Source organism: Oncorhynchus masou, chromosome 11 (genome assembly GCF_036934945.1).
Source record: "Oncorhynchus masou masou isolate Uvic2021 chromosome 11, UVic_Omas_1.1, whole genome shotgun sequence".
Classification (NCBI taxonomy): domain Eukaryota; kingdom Metazoa; phylum Chordata; class Actinopteri; order Salmoniformes; family Salmonidae; genus Oncorhynchus; species Oncorhynchus masou.
The window spans coordinates 28453135-28476327 of NC_088222.1; the positions used below are offsets into that span (position 1 = coordinate 28453135).

Below are 23193 nucleotides of genomic sequence, written 5' to 3' on the forward strand. Positions count from 1 at the left end.
CCACACCCTGGCCTGACCAAATAAATGAAGATAAACACAAAATACCTCGACCAGGGCGTGACAGTGGGACTATCATCTGTTTTTCAACATGACCCAAAACACACCTCCAGGGTGTGTAAGGGCTATTTGACCAAGGAGAGTGATGGAGTGCAGCATCAGATGACCTGGCCTCCACAATACCCCAACCTCAATATAGTTAGAAAGATACACTGCTTCTTAATGCAACCGCTGTGTTACATTTATTTTTAACGTTACAGAATTCGTTCACTAGGCAATAATCTGAGGCGGCGCTCAGACGTAAGCAATATTTCTGCGCTATGTTGGAGTCAACAGAAATACAAAATTACAACATAAATATTCCCTTACCTTTGATGGTCTTTGATCAGAATGTAGTGGAATGAGTCATACTTACCCAATACATCGTTTGGTTTCAGGTTGTGTGTCTTTGTATTAGCATATGCTAACAGCTTCAGCTGAAATGCACCCAAAATTACTTCTGGTCCCGCACAGTTGCGCATCAAAACTTCAAAATTACATATTATATGTCGACTAAACTGGTCAAACTAAGTGCAGAATCAAGCTTTAGGATGTTATTAACGTACAAAACAATTGGCGATTCAACCGAAAGAACGCAACTCTTCTCAGACGAGCTGGAACAAAGAATTCCCTGTGTACAATTGCGCCAGGACGCGCAGCTATATTCTCGTGACACTTCAGTATTTTACCCGCCAACGGGCCAAAGCTTGCGGGATTTTCTCCATTACTCGCCCTATTGAAAGCACACATCACGCTGAAGACACAAACTGTTCCCAGATCCGTAGCTGGTTGGGAAGGGTGGGAGCGATGACGTCAAAGTTGGCCTAACTTTCCTGATGATAGAGAGAGTTTGGGCTGCCCTGTGAGTTCTGCTTTACATACAGACATAATTCGAACGGTTTTATAAGCTTTAGAGTGTTTTCTATTCAATGATAATTATTATATGCATATATTAGCAATTTTGGATAGATTTTTTTTCTGTTTACTATGGGCACGCAATTCCTCCAAAGGGGGCAGTATTGTGCATAGCCTTAACAGGTTTTAACACTATTTTGCTCACTACATGATTCCATGTGTTATTTCGTAGTTTTGATGTCTTCACTATTATTCTACAATGTAGATCATTTTAGGACTAGAATGAGTAGGTGTGTCCAAACTTTTGACTGGCAATGTATGTCTTCACTAATGCTGCAAAGCTTTGCTCCAATTGTTGACAAGCATGCACCTGTTAAGAAACTAAGTGTGATAACTATTAGAGCCCCATGGATTGATGATGAATTGAACAATTGTATGGTTCAAATAAATTATGCAAAAGAGGGGGCAAACAAGTCAGCCTGCTCAGCTGTTTGGTTGACGCACTGTAAGTTGAGAAATGTTGTGACTAAACTTAACAAAAATAAGAATAAATTATATTACCAAAGAAAGATAAATGACATAAAACACAACATAAAAATACTTTGGAGTACCTTAAATTATATTATAGGAAGAAAACCATTGAAGTTGATATTGCCAATCATTTCAACCACTATTTTCACTAGTAAAGTAGAAAAAACTCAAAGTGAAATGATAACATTAACCAGTGAACCATCATCACTGTCACGCCTTGGTCTTAGTATTTTGTGTTTTAGTTAATTAGTTGGTCAGGCCAGGGTGTGACATGGGTTTATGTTATTGTGTTGTCGTATTGGGGTTTTTGTAGGCATTGGGATTGTGGTTGATTAGGGGTGTGTTTAGTTTAGGTTTGGCTGCCTGAGGCGGTTCTCAATCAGAGTCAGGTGATTCTTGTTGTCTCTGATGGGGAACCGTATTTAGGTAGCCTGGGTTTCACTGTGTATTTTGTGGATGATTGTTCCTGTCTCTGTGTAGTGTTCACCAGATAGTCTGTAATAGGTTTAACGTTCCGTTTGTTGTTTTTGTATTTATTAGTTATTTCATGTATCGTTCCGTTTTTTCTTCATTAAAGACATGAGTAACCACCACGCTGCATTTCGGTCCGACTCTCATTCAACAAATGAAGAACGCCGTTACAGAATCACCCACCACACACGGACCGAGCAGCGTGTTAACAGGCAGCGACAGCAGGAGCAGCGAAGGGAGGTCGTTATGGACAGCAGAAGCATGGAGTATACGACGTGGGATGAAATAGACAGGTGGGCGGTCGACCCAGAGAGAGTGCCGGAGCCCACCTGGGATTCGCTGGAGCAGTGCGAAGAGGGCTATAGGAGAATGGAGTTGGAGAGGCAATCACGACGGCGCAGAGGAAAGCCCGTGAGTCAGCCCCAAAAATCTATTTGGGGGGGGGGCTCAGAGGGAGAGTGGCTGAGTCAGGAGACAGACCTGAGCCAACTCTCCCTGTTTATCGTGAGGAGCCAAGGAGGAGACCAGAACCGGTGTTGGAGGTGAGCGAAGCAGAGACTGTGGAGTTAATGGGGAAATTGGAGGAGAGAGTAATGAGGGAGTTGCTAGCTTGGTGCTTTAGGTACAAGATTCGTCCGACGGAGCGTGTCGGGGATTTAATGGCATCTCGGGTCAGCGCTCCATACTAGTCCTGAGGTGCGTGTTAGTCGGCTGGTGAAAAATGTGCCAGCCTCACGCACTAGGCCTCCTGTGTACCTACCTAGCCTTGCACGTCCTGTGCCAGTCCTGCGCTCAGGCTCTCCAGTACACCTTCACGGTCCAGTCCATCCTGTGCCACCTTCACACACCAGTCCTCCGGTGGCAGCTCCCCGCACCAGGCTTCCTGTGCGTGTCCTCGATCCAGTACCACCAGTTCCAGTACCACGCACCAGGCCTTCAGTGCGCCTCGCCTGTTCAGCGCAGCCAGCGCTTTCTCCCTCTCCTGCGCTGTCGGAGTCTCCCGCCTATTCAGCGCTTCTAGAGCCTTCCTCCTCTACAGCGCTGCTGGAGTCTCCTGTCTGTTCAGCGCTATCAGAGCCTTTCTCCTCTCCTGGGCTACCGGAGTCTTCAGCCTGTTCAGCGCTTCTAGAGCCTTCCTCCTCTACAGCGCTGTCGGAGCCTCCTGCCTGTTCGGAGCAGCCTGAGCTGCCAGTCTGCATGAAGCAGCCAGAGCTGCCAGTCTGCAAGGAGCTGCCAGTCTGCAAGGAGCTGCCAGTCTGCAAGGAGCTGTCAGCCTGCATGGAGCAGTCAGAGCTGTCAGCCTGCATGGAGCAGTCAGAGCTGTCAGTCTGCATGGAGCAGCCAGAGCTGCCAGTCTGCATGGAGCAGCCAGAGCTGTCAGTCTGCTTGGAGCAGCCAGAACTGCCAGTCTGCATGGAGTTGCCAGTCTGCAAGGAGCTGCCAGTCTGCAAGGAGCTGCCAGTCTGCAAGGAGCTGCCAGTCTGCAAGGAGCTGCCAGTCTGCATGGAGTTGCCAGTCTGCAAGGAGCTGCCAGTCTGCAAGGAGCTGCCAAAGCTGTTAGTCTGCATGGAACAGAGAGCTGTCAGTCTGCAAGAAGCCACCAGAGCTGTCAATCTGCATGGAGCAGCCAGAGCCGCCAGTCAGCATGGAGCAGCCAGAGCCATCAGTCAGCATGAAGCAGCCAGAGCTGTCAGTCTGCCAGGATCCGCCAGTCAGCCAGACTCTTCCAGATCTGCCAGTCAACCAGACTCTTCCAGATCTGCCAGTCAGCCAGACTCTTCCAGATCTGCCAGTCAACCAGACTCTTCCAGATCTGCCAGTCAGCCAGACTCTTCCAGATCTGCCAGTCAGCCAGACTCTTCCAGATCTGCCAGTCAGCCAGACTCTTCCAGATCTGCCAGTCAGCCAGAATCTTCCAGATCTGCCAGTCAGCCAAACTCTTCCAGATCTGCCAGTCAGCCAGACTCTTCCAGATCTGCCAGTCAGCCAGACTCTTCCAGATCTGCCAGTCAACCAGACTCTTCCAGATCTGCTAGTCAACCAGACTCTTCCAGATCTGCTAGTCAACCAGACTCTTCCAGATCTGCTAGTCAACCAGACTCTTCCAGATCTGCCAGTCAACCATGCTCTTCCAGATCTGCCAGTCAACCAGACTCTTCCATATCTGCTAGTCAACCAGACTCTTCCATATCTGCTAGTCAACCAGACTCTTCCAGATCTGCTAGTCAACCAGACTCTTCCAGATCCGCCAGTCAACCAGACTCTTCCAGATCCGCTAGTCAGCCAGACTCTTCCAGATCCGCCAGTCAGTCAGGATCTGCCAGAACTGCCAGCCAGCCAGGATCTTTCGGATTCAACTGCCTGGCTGAGCTTCCTCTCAGTGCTGGGCTGCCCCTCAGTCCCGAGCTTCCCCTCAGTCCCGAGCTTCCCCTCAGTCCCGAGCTGCCCCTCAGTCCCGAGCTGCCCCTCAGTCCCGAGCTGCCCCTCAGTCATGAGCTGCTCCTCAGTTCAGTGGGGTTCTGGGTGAGGACTATTAGGCCATGGTCGGCGGCGAGGGTGGATTATCCCAGGACGCGAAGGGGAGGAACTATGACATTTATGGAGAGGGGTCCACGTCCCGAGCCGGAACCGCCACCATGGACAGATGCCCACCCGGACCCTCCCTATGGTTTTGAGGTGCGTTCGGGAGTCCGCACCTTAGGGTGGGGGGGGTTCTGTCACGCCTTGGTCTTAGTATTTTGTGTTTTAGTTAATTACTTGGTCAGGCCAGGGTGTGACATGGGTTTATGTTATTGTGTTGTCGTATTGGGGTTTTTGTAGGCATTGGGATTGTGGTTGATTAGGGGTGTGTTTAGTTTAGGTTTGGCTGCCTGAGGCGGTTCTCAATCAGAGTCAGGTGATTCTTGTTGTCTCTGATGGTGAACCGTATTTAGGTAGCCTGGGTTTCACTGTGTATTTCGTGGGTGATTGTTCCTGTCTCTGTGTAGTGTTCACCAGATAGGCTGTAATAGGTTTCACGTTCCGTTTGTTGTTTTTGTATTTATTAGTTATTTCATGTATCGTTCCGTTTTTTCTTCATTAAAGACATGAGTAACCACCACGCTGCATTTCGGTCCGACTCTCATTCAACAAACGAAGAACGCCGTTACGATCACTTTTTATAAAATATCTAATAATGAAAGAGAAGGAATGCTGTTTTGAATTTGGTCAAGTTATTGTGAGAGAGGTGGAAAAACTATTGTTATCCATCAGTAATAAGTCACCAGGTATAGGCAACATTGATGGGAAACTGTTGATAATTGTTGCAGACTGTATTGCCACCCCTATTTTCTATATCTCTAACCAAATTCTAAAGGATTGTGTGTCCACAGGTATGGAAGGAAGCTAAAGTAATTCCACTGCCTTAAAATAGTAAAGAACCTTTTACTGGCTCTAACAGCAGCCCAACCAGTTCGCCCCCTGTTCTTTGTAATCTGGTGGAGAGGATTGTGTTTGACCAAATGCAACGCTCTTTTTTTTCAGAGAACAAGTTGAGTACTGACTCAACATGCATATAGAGAAGGGCACTCAACTTGTACTGCACTGACTCAGATGACTGATGATTTGTAACGGGTTTCTTCCAACTCCTCCTCTGACGAAGAGGTGGAACAAGGATCGGACCAAAATGCAGCGTGGTTCGTTCGATACATCTTTAATGATGGAAAAAACACAAACAATACAAAACAACAAACGTCGAAAACCGAAACAGCCCTGACTGGTGCAACAAACACAGAGACAGGAACAATCACCCACAAACACACAGTGAAACCCAGGCTACCTAAATATGGTTCCCAATCAGAGACAACGATAATCACCTGACTCTGATTGAGAACCGCCTCAGGCAGCCATAGACTAATCTATACACCCCACACAACCCCAAGACGAAACACACTACAAATAAACCCATGTCACACCCTGGCCTGACCCAATAAATGAAGATAACATAATAAATATAGACCAGGGCGTGACATGATTGGTTAAAATACATGGATAATAAGATGCTAGTTGGAGCTTAATTGTTAGATTTCAGTGCAGCCTTTGATGTTATTGATCATAAATTGTTATAAAAAACAGACTGGCTATTGCTTTACATTACCTGCCATCATATGGTTGTATAGTTTTTATCAAATTAAACCAAAGAGTGTTCTACAATGGAAGCTTCTCTAACATCAGATAAGAACAGTACGGTATCCCTCAGGGCAGTTGCATTCGGCTAATACACTTCTTTATTTTTTGCAAATGATTTGCCACTGATCTTAAACGAAACTAGAATAACTACAGTGCATTCGGAAAGACCCCTTCTTTGATTGGAGTCCACCTGTAATAACTTCAATTGATTGAACATGATTTGGAAAGGCACATACCTGTCTATATAAGGTCCGACAGTTGACAGCGCATGTCAGAGCAAAAACCAAGCCATGAGGTCAAAGGAATTGTCTGTAGAGCTCTGATACAGGATTGTGTCGAAGCACAGATTTGGGAAGGACACCAACAATTCTGCAGAATTGATGGTCCCCAAGAACACAGGGGCCTCCATCATTCTTAAATGGAATAAGTTTGGAACCACCAAGACTTTTCAGAGATCTGGCCACCCGGCCAAACGGAGCAATCAGGGGAGAAGGGCCTTGGTCAGGGAGGTGAACAAGAACCCGATGGTCACTCTGACAAAGCTCCACAGTTTCTCTGTGGAGATGCGAGAACCTTCCAGAAGGACAACCATCTCTGCAGCACTCCACCAATCAAGCCTTTATGGTAGAGTGGTCAGACGGAAGCCACTCCTCAGTGAAAGGCACATGACATCCTGCTTGGAGTTTGCCAAAAGGCACCTAAAGGACTCTCAGACCATGAGAAACAAGATTCTCTGGTCTGATGAAACCAAGATCGAACTCTTTGGCCTGAATGCCATGTGTCACATCTGGAGGAAACCGGGCACCATCCCTGTGGTGAAGCATGGTGATGGCAGCATCATGCTGTGGGAATGTTTTTCAGTGGCAGGGACTGGGAGACCAGTCAGGATCGAGGGAAAGATGAATGGAGCAAAGTACAGAGAGATCCTTGATAGAAACCTACTCCTGAGCGCTCAGAACCTTAGACTGGGGAGAAGGTTCACCTTCCAACAGGACAACAACCCTAAGTGTACAGCCAAGACAATGCAGGAGAGGATCTGCAGAGAAGACAAATACAGGTGTGCTAAGGTTGTAGTGTCATACCCAAGAAGACTCGAGGCTGTAATCGCTGTCAAAGGTGTTTCAACAAATGTCTGAATAAAGGGTCTGAATACTTATGTAAATGTTATAATTCAGTTTTTTATTTGTCATTATGGGATATCTTGTGTAGATTGGGGGGGGGACTATTTAATCAATTTTAGAATAAGGCTGTAACATAAAAAAATGTGGAAAAAGTCAAGGGGTCTGAGTATTTTCTGAATGCACTGTATGTATGCAGGTGATTCCACACTCTACATGTCAGCACCCAAAGCCAGTGAGCTCACACAAATTCAAAATAAAGAGTTACAGTCAGTATCAGAATGGGTGATTAATAATAAACTGGTCTTAAATACTTCTAAAACTAAAAGCTTTGTATTTCGTTCAAAATTCCTTAACCTCACCTGGAGTTTTACATAAGGGTTGTGACCATTGAGGATGTTGAGGAAGCGAAACTCCTAGGTAAAACAATGGATGGTCAATTATCATGGGCAATTCATATTGACAAAGTTGTTGTGAAGATGGGGAGGGGTATGTCTGTTTATAAAAATATGTTTAGGTAAAACAATGGATGGTCAATTATCATGGGCAATTCATATTGACAAAGTTGTTGTGAAGATGGGGAGGGGTATGTCTGTTTATAAAAAGATGTTATACGTTTTTTACACAAAAATCAACTGTACTAGTTGTTCAGGCTCCAGTCTTCTCCCATCTTGATTACTGTCTGGTAATATGATCAAGTGCTGCAAAGAAAGTTCTAGCAAAGCTGCAGCTGGCTCTGCCCTTAACTACACATACACCTAACATCAACAATATGCATGCCAGTCTTTCCGTTTGAGAGTTAGCGAGAGATTTACAGCTTCTTTTCAAGTTTTTATGAGAAATAATACTGTGATAAATTCCAGATTGTCTGCATTATCAAAAACATTCAACTCAGACACCCATACATACCATACAAGACATGCCACCAGTGGTCTCTTCACAGTCCTCAAGTTCAAAACAAATTCAAGTCAATGCACAGATTTATACAGAGCCATGATTGCATGGAACTCCATTCCATCTCCAATTACTCATGCAAACAGCAAAATTACCTTAAATTGAGAAAAAACCAACTCATGGAACTGCGGGGACTGTGAGAGGACACACATACAAACATGTGCAAAAACAGATACACTCTAACACGCACATTATTTTTGTATTTTTATTTTTTAGTTGCATTGTTTGTATATAGCTTTATTTTAAATGTGTGTGGCTGTCCTTGTCTATCAGTGTTTTGAGTTTATTTGTGGACCCCAAGAAGAGTAGCAGTTTCTTCTGCATAAGCTAACAGGGATCCCAATAAACAAATAAACAGATAAATCATAATGAAAGATTAAACCTTGGTCTTTCTACATGCTGGGTTTACGGCTGAAGCTTTGGGCACTGTTCTTTTTGTAACTGTTGGAAATTATGATTTGACCAAACAGTACAGAACAGATTAGGAATAAAATAGGATGCATCATCCTCTCTGGAGTAGGTTCATTTATTTTTTGCAAAGGATATACATAGACACTTTTCACAGCTCAAGTTAATATCGCTCAAGGTCACACCTGTTATAGAGGTGCAAAGCTGACGTGGAAGAAGTGTGTCTAATTTTCCCAGATTTAGTCAATTAAGTGCTTCGTGACATAGAGTATTTCTGCTGCTTTTTCCAAGTGAAAACAAAACTTGCCTTTTTGTGCCATGCCAACAATGACCTAGAAATCTGGCTTGTGAGTTAAAATTAGTATTCTTAGTCTTTAATTATTTATTTTGAAGGATATCATATTGTATTCTGTCTTGAAAGGTAACTGGGGGAATTACTGTTCACCCATCCCTGATCTGGAGGTGGTGAAAACAGATGGTGCTCCCAACGCCTCATTCTGTGGGAATACTCACAGCATCCACACATTTCCACAATGCCTCTCCAATTTCGGAACATCAAATGAAGAGAGAAAAAGAGAATGTACCACTCTACTAATGTAAATATTGTTACAGAAAATGGTAGGCAGAATGTACCAAATTTAACCTGGTCCCAGATCGGTTTGTGCTTTTGCCAGCTCCATTGTCATTGTCAAGCCAAACATGATTGTTATCAGGCAAGAGACTTCTCCTTAGGACCAATGGAATGGTCGAAAATGAGCAAAACCGGGGCACTGGGCCATGCAAAACAAATTCGCCCATTGATGTGTTTAGCATGACAATTAACCCTCAGCTAAGCCCCGCCCCCTTAAACACAGACTACTCCTTGCTAATCAGGCGCCTCTCTGGTATGTTGTGGTGGACTGTCATAACAGTTGCTTCACAGGAACCTGGTAAAATAGTGGAACCTGGTAAATACTGAATTGCTCGGCAATGTCAGCATGCAGTCAAAGCAAGTAGGACTGGAGCACCAAGTCTGGGACCAAAAGGCTCCTCAGCAGCTTCTACTACTTCTAGTTTGCTTGACAGTTAATCAAATGGCTACCCGGACCATTTGCATTGACCCCCTTGTTTAATTGTTATCTATTATAATGTTTTGCACAGGCTCGATGTACACTCACTGAACTCTAACCACTGACCCCACACATACTACACTGGCACTCCACACACACACACACACACACACACACACACACACACACACACACACACACACACACAACATACATGTATATTGACCCATTCCCCCCACACACACGCACACACATACATTCACATTCCTTCACACTCTTCAAATTGTAATTGTCAATTACAATTTGATGTTGACAGCAGATGAGAGTTAAATTCATAATATAGCTAACTTAGGTAGCTAACATCCATTTGGATAAAACAAGTTATATTGACTGGCTAGCTAACTAACTAGTGTTTTGAATTGTAAAATAGGCTCTGCATTTCAGGAATCACAGTCGCAAGTACCCCTGGTGCACTTATCAATTATTTAGCCATTTAAACCTTGTATGTGAAATGTGAGTTTGTCTGAGGCAGGTCGGATTCGAGCCTGGTTGATGACAGTTGCTATCCAACGGAGCACTGCGATTGGCGGGGCTTAGCGAAGGATCAATTCCATAAGGAGTTGGCAAGAAAGCAGAAACAGTTTTACCCAGGCTATACCAGTGTAGGTCAATGTACCACACAGTATACTGATAGGTATCAACGTGCAGTAGTAAAATGTCCCGTTTTAAAATGGTTCTGTTTCTCCGTTATAAAATGGTTCTGTTCACCAAACACGAAATGTGGGCTAAACATTGTTTCAAAATGATGTGCATTGACAAAAATATGACATGTTGCACTCGAGAACAGCCTTTGCAAATCTGCTTTCATTGCCACCAGCTACCTTTCAATAAATAGAGTATGACACCTTAGTGGATACTGTGATACCTATGAAGCCCATTCTCTGTAAAGAAATCTGACTCTTAGAAACAATTTTCATATGTTTGTTGAGCACTTCCCCAAGGGATATGTAACTGAGCACCAAAAAGATCTCTCCGTTGCCTTATTTGGGAGATCTAAGAATGGGAAAAACTCAATTTACTTCACAGCATTTCGTCCCTGAAACCATATGTCACTATGAATTATCTCACGCTTTTATTAGAATAGAAACAGTTTTTGTTTCTCATTTAGTTAGAATGATCTGTAGATGGTTGTTCAGTGATTGATGTTTAAAGGTGAGCCATTTAGAGGTATATTGTGAATTTAAATGAATAGCCAAATGGTTTAAATAAAGCCTGAAAGTATTACTTTCTAAAGTATTTTCTGACAATATCTGTCCAAAGAAGGTAGCGTTCCATTAACAGTAGCATTACAACAGTTCTACCAAGTACTGTAGCTTTCAAAATAGTGTCCTCTTGGCTCTTGCAGTGCCTGTTTATTATAAATAGTATTTGTTTCTTCAGTGATGAACTTACTGCAGTGTACAGTATAATTCTTTGTTTTGATATATGAAATAATACAACACCATTAAACACTGGCGGAGATATGAAAATAAATATTGCTATACATAAGGTATGTGACTTGATGTTGTTATTTCCTTTCTCTCTCCTAGAGATGGACTTCTGTGAATCCACCCAGCTAGCGCGGCCCAACTACCAGGCAGAGCTTCGCTCTACCCCCCAGCACGGCTACCCACTGGGCATGGGCTCTGATGTGGAGACAGAAGCAGAGGGTGGGACCTCGCCCGACCACGCCCTAACACTCTGGATGCAGGAGATTAAATCAGAGCACAGCTCCTGTCTGTCCAGCAGAGCCAACTCTGTCCTGTCTCTCACTGACACCGAGCAGGAGAGGAAGTCAGACGGTGAGAGCGGTAAGACCACACGGCACGGGAAATGCAACACCATGGGATTATACACCATTTATTTACATATCCCACTGTTTGTGTGTTCTTATCATTTCATCAAAATGTATAAAACAATAACCAATTATTTGTTCATAACCTGTTAATAACTATGCTGTACGTAGGATTGAGCTTTGTTCAATAGGTAGCTGTGAATCCCACTATTTTCCCATAATTTTGCGATGAAAATAATGAAAATATGTCCCGCTGCAGTAAAGCTAAACACTTCTGTTATGTTTTCCACCAAATCTGTCCATGATGTCAACCCAAGAACTCCATAGTGACCACTATTGCAAGGTGTCAGGTAAAACCTTTTGTAAGGCGGCAAGGTCCTCAAGGCATTGGAACCTACTGTACTATGCCCCATAAAGTGACAGTGTGTGTACTGCGACAGTGTGTACTGAGGAATATAATGATTTTGGGGTATGTATTTATCTTGAAGACCCAGGGATTCATTCAGCGGGTAATGAAAGCAAACAAAGAGCAGGCTCAGTCTATTGATCGTCAAGAGAAGTGATATTTGTACCAGGGATGTCACGCTCTTAATTCGCTATGCACACTCTTCAGTGAGAGGCAGAACGTTAGTGTGAAATTAAGTTTGCTTGTGTGAGGAACCTTTTCCAGGGTCAAGTCTGATGAGAGAAAGGAGTGAGTCTGTAGCAGCCTCATTTCTCATGTTGAGGTCCATTCAAAATGTGAAATCAGACAGCAGTGTTAGTTACCCATTTCAGGTCTCCAACAGCTGTAAAAAAAAATATATATATATATATATATATCAACATACAGTATGTGGAGGAGAGAATAAATCAAGTAATAATTTGATTTATATCAGCTTATTATTTTGAATGTTTGTCTCAAAGTGCTTTTACATGAGGTTCATGCATGGTGTCATATTGTGGTAATAATGGAAGAAATAGAGCATCACCAGAGAACATTATTAATAAACAGATGCAGATGAGTTGTTTTTGAGAGTGTAAGCTGTGGACTGGAGGGTACTGTCTGCTGTGATGCAATGTTACTGCCATCCAAATGTACTCCTTAGCCTTCACATTGACTATTTATCCTGCCAGAAATGTGCATTTGTGAATGAGTGTACAAAACATTGAGAATACGTTCTTAATATTGAGATGCGCCCCCCTCCCCTTCTGCCCTCAGAACAGCCTCAATCCATTGGAGCATGGACTCTACAAGGTGTCGAAAGCATTCCACAGGGATGCTGGCCCATGTTGACTCTAATGCTTCCCACAGTTGTGTCAAGTTGGCTGGATGTCCTTTGGGTGGTGGACCATTCTTGATACACACGGGAAACTGTTGAGCATGTAAAAAACAGCAGTGTTGCAGTCCTTAACACAAACTGGTGCAGCTACCATATATACCCTGTTCAAAGGCATTTTGTCTTGCCCATTCACCCTCTGAATAGTACAAATACACAATCCATGTCTAAATTGTCTCAAGGCCTAAAAATCCTTCTTCAACCTATCTCCTCCCCTTTATCTACACTGATTGAAGTGGATTTAACAAGTGACATCAATAAGGGATCATACTGTAGCATTCACCTGGATTAATCTGGTCAGTCTATGTCATGGAAAGAGCAGGTGTTCCTAATGTTGTACAGTCAGTGTATATCTGCTGGGAAGCATGACCACGTTAATCGCTGAGGTCATTACATAGACAATGTTGTCATTGTTGTTGCTTTATTATTAATATTGCCTTATTGTCTTTTTCTGCACCAGAATGTCCCTCAGCATTTATTTATTCTCAGTCAGAACGATTATCACTCTAGGGAATAAATATTGCTGTGTGGTGGGGAAAAGGCTGTGTTTGAAGTGGGAATATGATGGGCCTTGTCTTTCTCTTACCGTCCCTGACTCCTGCTGATCTGTTAAGACTGACAGACCAATGGAAAGGAAGAGCAGGATGGTGTTTTGAACTGGCATGGCACTGATGAGGTATGTGATCTGAAATTTTAATGAGCTGCAGCGCAGAGGGAGGTTCAGATGCAGTTTACCTCCCTCCCTGAGTTAATGTCTTGGCTCCTCACTATTAAAGTATCTAATGCTATTCCTCCCCATGTAGAAAAATATTATCACTGTTTCTTAATGCAGTATTTATCAGTTTACTCTGAACGGATCTGACCTTTATACTCCCTTGGAAGAAACCAATTGCTCTTGTTATATTTTGGCAACTTGATGTCACAGTACTCTGTCCTCTCCTGGTATTTCACAGCTTATGTTGGGTAAATACAACTATTGTTCTGTAAAGGATTACCATGCATGTAAAACCACTGTGGATGAGTGTAGAAATGAATTCTATGCACCATAGACAAGCATGAAGGCTAAGAATTAATGATACGGCTTCTTGTTATTCTTTGATTTGGAAAGGCGTGGCTTTGTCCAGTTCTCCAAGGGTTTGGAAAGGCGTGGCTTTGTCCAGTTCTTCAAGGGTTTGGAAGGGCGTGGCTTTGTGCAGTTCTTCAAGGGTTTGGAAAGGCGTGGCTTTGTCCAGTTCTTCAAGGGTTTGGAAAGGCGTGGCTTTGTCCAGTTCTTCAAGGGTTTGGAAGGGTTATGTGAAAATCTGCTATGGTCAGGCTGTACATTATATATGAGCATATTTGGTTCATATATCATACAGCACATTTTGTTGATTGCCATAAACCCTCCTCTTTGTTCTAGGCTTCTGTACCCCTTCAGAAGAAACACAACGATATCTAATGCCAAACATTGATGGATTAGGCCCCATTGTGGCTGTCACATGCATGTGTGAGGTTGTCCTCAAGAAAATAGTTGAGGTTATACCCTTGGCCAACAGTGTTAGAAATCATAACACCTTAGTAGTAGTAGTGGTGGTAGTAGTAGTAGTAGTACATGGGCACTTTCATGTTATGAACAGTATGTCTCTGATGGATGGCTAACTACAGTACATTCTAGGCAGACCCTAGGAAATATTGATAATTTGATTCTAGAATAGCTGTACAATAATTCCATCTTGAGTCATATTCGCTGTGTGTATCTATTACCCTGCATGAGCCTACATTTTCACTGGTGTCAATCATAGCAGTAACATATCTGTACGCATCACCTCCCATGTGCCTTGCACCACCAAAGGGTTTCATTTTTTTTTTTTATGTTCCTGTAAAATTCAGAGCTGAAACAGTCAAAACTCCGCAAACAAAATTATTGAAGGAAAAGATTCCCATCCGATCAATATCTCCTTATTTGTAAAGTGAGACTTTGTGACAGATTATACATTAATGCTTCGCCTGGATTGAGCTCCCAGTAACAAAACTACAGGAGTAACTCACTCGGTCATTAATGGATTTATAAGAAAGGATTTGCCAAAAACAATTTGACCCTGTGTTTCATAAACTCAAGCATCATACTGTAGCTTTATATACAGTATGTGTTCTTATCTATCAATTCATTTATTCTTAATTTCTCAATCCAGTTCATGCTTTATAAGTACTTCTGTTTATTAATCTTCACTGAATGTTTTGAAGTGAGTTTTAAATAGCTGATGGGTAACAGACGGCATAAATAATCCCAAAACGCTTCCCATTAATGGATGATGCTCATGTGTACTTCATTTTCCGGATGAGGTCTACAGTATAGATGTTGTTGATGGGTTGAACAGTATTCTTGTTACAAGACAAAATGTTGTAGAGTTGATCTACATCCTAAATGTGTCATGATGTTGAGGATTTTACAATTTCGCCTTTATTCCAATACATGTACTACAGCATATTGTTTTTATCTTACAAAGATATTGCAAATGTAGCTCAGAGCTGTTTAGCCATCTAAAGTTTTACTACATTTTATATTGTCTTTATGTTTTATTTAGTGTAATACTTTATCAGAACTAGAACAATCATTTGCTTCCTTGTTTTGATATACAATGATGCAAAATCTATTTGTTTAAGTTGTTCATGCCAATGTGTAAGAGTAAGTACTATGCTGTACACAAACAACAAAGTTTGTTTCCTCTTTTGGTGGAATGCCACATAACAAACTGGCCTGGATCCGTTCCAGGAGTGGTCTTGTGGGATTTGGTGTGAGATTAGGCCATGTACAGCGGTCCCCTGGACATCTTGTGTAAATGCATTTGGCTTTTAGCTCCTGAAGCCCAGCCTCTGGTGAATTATCGACCATTCCATTCGTCACCTCAGAGGGTCTTTAGCTGATATGGTACTACAACATGTCCCTGGGCAATTAAATAGAAATATAAGGCAATAATCAGGACCACATTTGTCTGTGTGTCTGAAGGGCTCCAGAAACAGACATAAGTAGTCATGGGCTGATTATATTCCCTGTGCAGAAGAAAGTTAGTACAGGGACTCTTTGCATGTTTCAAATGTGATTTTAACTGCCTTGTTCTTTACATTTGGATCAGATTTCCAGGAGACAATGACAGTATCTTGTAGAAAGTAAAAAAAAGCATAAAGAATCCACACCTCTGGGTTTCATCCCACTGCATTGTCAAATATATCTCATTTATGTGAATTATGCTCTATATAACATTTGTATTCAAGCTGTGGTGATAAAGTTCTCTCTCAAACTGTCCATCATGTAATTTAATACAAGTTTAACAGGTGACAAGCCTTAATCTAAAATTCATACCAAAAAGGTATTATTTGTTCAATTTGTTTTCTCCCCCTTCCATTTCATGCCGGAAAATTGGCAGGAGTGAAAATGAGAAAATGAGAACCTGAGCTCTGCAGTGGTTCAATAAGATGATTCTATTAATTATTAATATTTTAACGGCCCCCATATGCCAGGACTGATATTGTGTGATGGATTCACATCTTTGAATTAATTTCATCAGTTTAATGTAAAGTGTCGACATCAGAGCCATCCTCCTCTCCCTCTGGCTACTCTGAGACTAGATGATTGGGGGCTGTGAGACACACGAACCCTCGGTAGACGGACACATCAAATACCCTCCTAATGACTGACTGAGACTCCGTTATGGAAACGTACGAGCCATATCAGTCTAAATAAAGCAGACGAGCTTGAACAATTTCATCAGGAAAACATCAAAGGGAAGGATTACACCAAACTGTTAAATATGAGATGAATTAAGAGCATTAGACAGAAAACCGTGGTGTGTATTCCTCTTAGGATGCTAGCTTGTTTATCATTAGATATTAGCTTGTGCCCTTTTACTTTTACTTAATGTTTTTTGGCTGTAATGATGATGGTTTTAATGATCAGGGAAGTTACTCACTGTAACGACAGTGCTGGCTGAATGTATGGTCTGATTATAGGGGTCATTATTTAAAGAGACTATGTTGTCTAGATTTCTGACAGATGTGGGCTTTGATGTTTTGGGGTGTATCGTATGTCTATTTGGAGTAGACGGTCTATCTGATTGGACTATGCACTCTTAAAAAAGGGTTCCAATAGGAATATTCAGCTGTCCTCATAGGAGAACCCTTTTTGGTTCCATGTAGAACGCTTTTTGGTTCCAGGTAGAACCCTTTGTAAAAAAGGGTTCTACATGGAACACAAAAATGTTCTACCTGGAACCAAAATGTTTCTACCTGCAACCAAAAAGGGTTCTTCAAAAGGTTCTCCTATCGGGACAGCCGAAGAACCATTTAAGGTTCCAGCACCTTTTTTCTAAGTGTGCTCAAGTCAAGACTGTCAGCCTGTCTGCTTCAGAAAGTGACATATTTTTGATGCATTGTGGGCCTTATTGTCTTGGATATAGGATATTTTACGTGTCTGATTGAATTGTATTATTGCAATTTGTATTATTTTTCCAGTGGAAAACAGTTCTTTGACTGATTCCGTCTCATTGTTTTGTCTTTTGCATCCGGAGCCTTTCTGTCGTCAACCCCACAGTACAGAAACAAAAAAAAATGTTTATCATTCTGCAGAATTACCATGCCATTCTTGTGAGGGAAATGTATACTGAGGAGGTTGTTGAATCAGACTTAACTTTTTCGCCCCCAGATTAGAGACTTTAGAGCAGGCAGCTCCAGTGATGATTAGCCTGATTAATGCTAAAGGTAGCAACCAAGAGAGATCCCTCATATGTGTCTGCCTCTGCTGTCTGACTGCTGGAACAGCCTGCATGTCAAAGCTGAGGCTTCTACATCTGCCACTGCCGCCTGATGCTGTCTCCAAGGTCTAAAACAGCCTGTCTGTCCTGGCTGTGAATGATACTCTTTTGAATGCAATTGATGTGTAGTTACAGATGTATGATCTTCATTTGAGCCAGTTTTCTACAGCAGGAAAATAATCCTGCAGCAACAGGAAATGTGAATTATTGTGTGGATTATAATGAATAGACATTTTTTGTAGGGGTTGATACATTTGACGTTAGGGCAAATCAAGTCTGATCAAGTTTGCATTTCCTGCTGTGCAGGCAAATTCTCAGCAACAAAAGAGTGATCAAACTAAGATCCTACATCTGTATTTTATTTCCAATTTACCCATAATATACTTCACAGGTCAATAGATGGATAGATACAAATAGATGATGAATGGATGAAAATGTGTACATCTAGGGAGCCCTTTGGCTGTTTTATTATTGTTCAACATAATTTTCCTACTTATAAAATAATGCCTTTTTAATGAATTCTTAAAACCCTCCAGTATTAATATTTAATTTTCAATATCTAAAGCCTAATCAGAATAAGCCAGAGAACAGGAAATGAGGCTCCATTTTAGGATAAGTGCTGTTATTATACCACTCTGTCTTAAAATTTGAGGAAATGGTTAAAATTAAAGAATTGGTGAAATGTGCGAGCTGGTGCAGTTTCCCCACTGCAAAGGCCCAGCTCTAACACTAGCTAGTGTGTTTGTTTGGTGATAATTGACATGTGTGCTGACTGCAGCACCATCAGTGTCCTGCTGAACAAACATGAGGAGGTCATCCACCTGCCAGTACAGGCTACTAGGCTGGGGAGAGAGGATGAAGTCCTCTACTACAGTGTTGTTGTACGTTGATCCTCCTACGTTGAACCTCCCGTTTATACAGGCAGCCCAATTCTGATATTTTTTCACTAATTGCGTCTTGACATTTTGCCAATAATTGGGCAAAGATCAGAATTGGACTGCCTGTGTAAATCCAGCCCTGGAGACAAACTGTGCATCCTGGATTTACCTCCAGCTGAGTATCAATTAGACACTCATTAGTAGATCTGATTGGCTAAGGCCAAGCAATTAGCTGGAAGATGACTCTGAATCGCCTGTCTAAGACATGTTGATAGACATATTGCCTACATCAATCTACACACAATTCCCAATAATGACAAAGCAAAAACAGTTTTTTTGAATTTTTTGCTAATTTATAAAATAAACTGAGATATAAAATTGACTTAAGTTTTCAGACCGTTTACTCAATATTTTGTTGAAGCACCTTTGGCAGCAATTACAGACTCGAGTCTTCTTGGGTATGACAATACAAGCTTGGCACACCTGTATTTGGGGAGTTTCTCCCATTCTTCTCTGCAGATCCTCTCAAACTCTGTCAGGTTGAATGGGTAGTGTCGCTGCACAGCTATTTTCAGGTCTCTCCAGAGATGTTTGATCGGATTCAAGTCCGGGCTCTGGCTGGGCCACTCACGGACATTCAGAGACCTGTCCCAAAACCACACCTACGTTGTCTTGGCTGTGTGCTTAGGATCAAGGTCCTGTTGGAAGGTGAACCTTAGTCACAGTCTGAGGGCCTGAGCTCTCTGGAGCAGGTTTTCATTGAGGATCTCTCTGTACTTTGCTCTGTTCATCTTTCCTGACTTGTTTCCCAGTCCCTGCTGCTGAAAAACATCCCCACAGCATGATGCTGCCACCCCCATGCTTCACCGTAGGGATTGTGCCAGGTTTCCTCCAGACGTGACCCGTGGCATTCAGGCCAAAGAGTTCAATCTTGGTTTCATCAGACAAGAGAATCTTGTTTCTCATGGTCTGAGAGTCTTTAGGTAACCTTTTGGCAAACTACAAGCGGGCTGTCAGGTGCCTTTTACTGTGGAGTGGCTTCCGTCATGCAACTCTACCATAAAGGCCTGATAGGTGGAGTGCTGCAGAGATTGTTGTCCTTCTGGAAGGTTCTCCCATCTCCACAGAGGAACTCTGGAGCTCTTACATTTAAGAATGATGGAGGCCACTGTTCTTGAGGACCTTCAATGATGCAGAAATGTTTTGGTACCCTTCCCCAGATCTGTTCCTTCAACACAATCCTGTCCCGGAGCTCTACGGACAATTCCTTCAACCTCATGGCTTGGTTTTTGCTCTGGGACCTTATATAGACAGGCGTGTGCCTTTCCAAATCATGTCCAGTCAATTGAATTTACCACAGGTGGACTCATATTGACATGTTTCAAGTTGAAGAATCATGTCAATATGATCAATGAAAACAGGATGCACTTGAGCTCAATTTCGAGACTCGTAGCAAAGGGTTTGAATACTTATGTAAATAAGGTATTTCAGTTTTAGATTTTTAAAACATTTGCAAAAATGTCTACAAAACTATTTTCATTTTGTCATTATGGGGTATTCTGTGAAGATTTATGAGGAAATATATTTATTTAATCCATTTTAGAATAAGGTTGTTATGTAACAAAATGCGAAAAAAGTCAAGGGGTCTGAATACCTTCTGAATGCACTGTATATGGCCCTGTATATGGCCCTGTATATGGCCCTCTTCCTGCTGAAACTACAATTTTTTTTGTCTTTCACCCTGAAGTCGTCTTCCTCTTCTGAACAGTCACCCATCAAAACTGTGCCCTTTTTACCACTTCAAATGTCTTTCTCTCCAACTTTTCTCTGAACAGCTATGTTCAGTAAGCAGGAAAAAACTTGCAGACAGACACAATGGAAGAGATCCAGACCAACATATTAAGCTGCCAGAGCTCCTAATCTTGTCCATATCATTCTCCTCCATAGAAAAATTCCCTCATCTGCAATATGCCACTGGATATGCTTGTTAACAATGCCTGCCCTGCCTGTGTCTTTTCACTCATAAATTCCTCCTTGCCACTTCTTTGCCATCATTACTCCTAGATGATGACTCTTTCCAACCCCCACACTCCCCACATTCCTGGCAGACATGGACTTATTCCTATTAGTCCTTTTTCATCTGCCATCCACTGCTCCAAATACCCTCCCCAGTACATCTCATGTTGACCCCCCCCATCTCCCTTCTCCCCTCCTGGACCCCCCTCTCACCATTTTCTTCCTCCCTTCTCTGCCCTCTGTTCTTTTCTCAAGAGCTGTTCTCTTTGGCTTAAAGCCATCTCTATCTATATTCCTGCTCCACTCCCTCTCACACCATGAAATATGAAAAGGACTCAAAAATAACATAAATTAGTGATGATCAGACGCAGCCAAGTTAACAGACCTCATATGGCTCTTAGAGCAGTTACAAGTCTAAGCAGGGTTTTTCATTCAGGAGTTGGAACTCAAATTGGAATGTCAGCTTAATGACCACAATAAGCAATAGCCTATTCTCTTTTTCTGGATCTTCCATACAACGTTAAAATGGCAGCTCTAAATTTGACCCTCATTAAATATAGACGGTTGGCATCTTCTGACTCCCTGGCTTGCACAGTCTTTTTTCAAATGTAATTATGAAATGCATAAGCTTCCTCATCTCAATCCGACACCACCAAGACCTAACTTTATGAGCTGCACCAAGTTTATATTCATAGATCTCTCCAGAGGTGACAGCCCCACCAAATCATAATGATCATTGTTTTGATTCTCTTACATTGCTCAGGAAATAAAGTGGCGTTTGAGTTTTTAAACTACGTTTTGGGGGAAAATGAAAATTTCACAAAAAACCATGCCCTCTTCAGTTGCATTGTTTGTGAAGAGGAATTGCCATAATTGTATGTCTCTCCAGCATCTCTCTGAGCGTTCATTGGACCAAGGTCTTCTCCCTGGTTCTTTTAGAAGAGTTAGAAAATGGTCTTGTTTCAGAGTTATAATCAAACAAACTTTGGATGTGGTTTCCATCAGAATGACTTTTTATTCTGTGCATGGCTGCAACTGTGGCAGTAGTTTATCTTCAGCTTGGTTGACAGGCGTTATGCCATCCTACCTCCTACTCATAAGGGTAGATGATGATGCTGTTGCCGCACACATACACAGCACAACTCTCCCAGTGAGTGTCGGTAAGAGCGGGCGATAATGTGGCTTGCTTTAGGAAGAAAGCATAAGGCTTCAGTCACATGGTAAATGGAGGAATCACTCTGGGGAAAGGACATGTTTTCTAAAGGACTGACACATCTGGCTCTCCTGGCTCCACTGGAGAGATTCATTTGCTGCTTGTTTGTGTAATTAGGGAGGTTAACATTCAACACTTTAACAGTCTCAAGAGCAGCAAAAATCTCGTAAAACAAAGCACAGAAAAGGGATTCAACATATTTAAAGTTTAAATGGTTTATTTCAATTGCATATTTTACACATGTAAGTCTCCTCTTCTGGTTCCATTGTGGTCGTTGCAGTCGGGGGTTGGGGGGGGCTGATAGATTTTTATCCAACTCTCTTAATTATCGGCTTTCGTTTCCTGCCACTTGGAACTAGGTCTGTCTTGGGGATTTATTTGATATTCAACGAGAACCTGGATAACAATGCTGGAAAATCTACATTATACACTGTACAAGGGGTGTGAAAGAGAGAGAGAGAGAGAGAGAGCACACTCCCACTTGGCCCAAATGCTAATAATGTTCTACTCCCCTGCAGATGCTCATTGCTACTGTCTGCCCTGGAAAACACAGAACAACACCTGTTTCATTTGTTTGGTCAACAGGCCTTTGATAACATTTTCTTATGGAGCTTTCTGCCTTAATCCACCAAAGTCAAACATCTATTTGCAATGTCCCCAAATTCCATTATGATTTCGGTAATAGAATGGCAGCGGTGGGCTCTTATCTGTTTGAAATGTCAGGAATGATAATGGATTGACCTCCGACAGAATGCGTAATGCTGGCAAACTGGGGCTGGCTCTTGCTGTTGTCACACACCACAGACACACACACACACACACATGCATGCACGCGTACACAAACACACACACACCACTTTTATGCCTGCATTGTGTCTCATTCTCTAGGGTTCTACAAAGCATGGGAGGTTTCATCTTCTTGGTCTCTCTAAATGCAAATTCAGACATTTGTTCAAAGTGATTATGTTTTATATGTGCCATGTGATAAAGATATACTGTTATAGAAAATGATAATAACAGGTTTGGTAGAAATGGAACAGTTCAGACAATTTTAATTATCAGTAATTTGTAGTTGCGGAATTTAATTGAAGAATGAATAGATTGAATCACCTCTATTCCTCTGATGAAATGAATACACTCGATTATTTGTTTGTGCTCATTGTTGTTATGTGTCCATTGGTGCACATATTCAGTGTTATGGTGTAATGACTGTATGAATGGAATGGTTATGTTATAAAACAGCATCTGATTCAGGCAGGAACATCTGTACTGGTCCCCTGGGATGCAGAGACAGACGAATGGAATGCTAAGACCACAGAAAGCTAATACATAGAACACTGGATCCCTTTGGTATTCAACCTGCGTATGTAAATGCAGTGTCCAGGTCCTTGTTGATGTTTGTTTTATGGAAACGTAAAACCAATAAAGGGCCTGCACACTATCCTGTTAACCTAGACCAAGATTTTCTATGAAAACGCCGCAAATAAAACAGAGGAAGCAAGTGTGTCTAGTCCCTGTCCATGGATTTGTATGGCTTCATACAGTAGCAAGTTTAAT

At 42.2% G+C, this 23193-nt stretch overlaps 1 protein-coding gene across 3 annotated transcripts in view; it reads left to right on the plus strand.

Moving 5' to 3' along the window:
- Window positions 1-23193, plus strand: part of tenm1 (teneurin transmembrane protein 1) — a 196056-nt gene that overhangs the window by 9344 nt on the left and 163519 nt on the right. For all 3 annotated transcript variants that reach the window (XM_064978026.1, XM_064978025.1, XM_064978027.1), the window contains exon 2: window positions 11179-11439. In XM_064978026.1, coding sequence (XP_064834098.1) covers window positions 11179-11439 — 261 coding nt within the window. The remainder of the gene's footprint in view (window positions 1-11178; window positions 11440-23193) is intronic.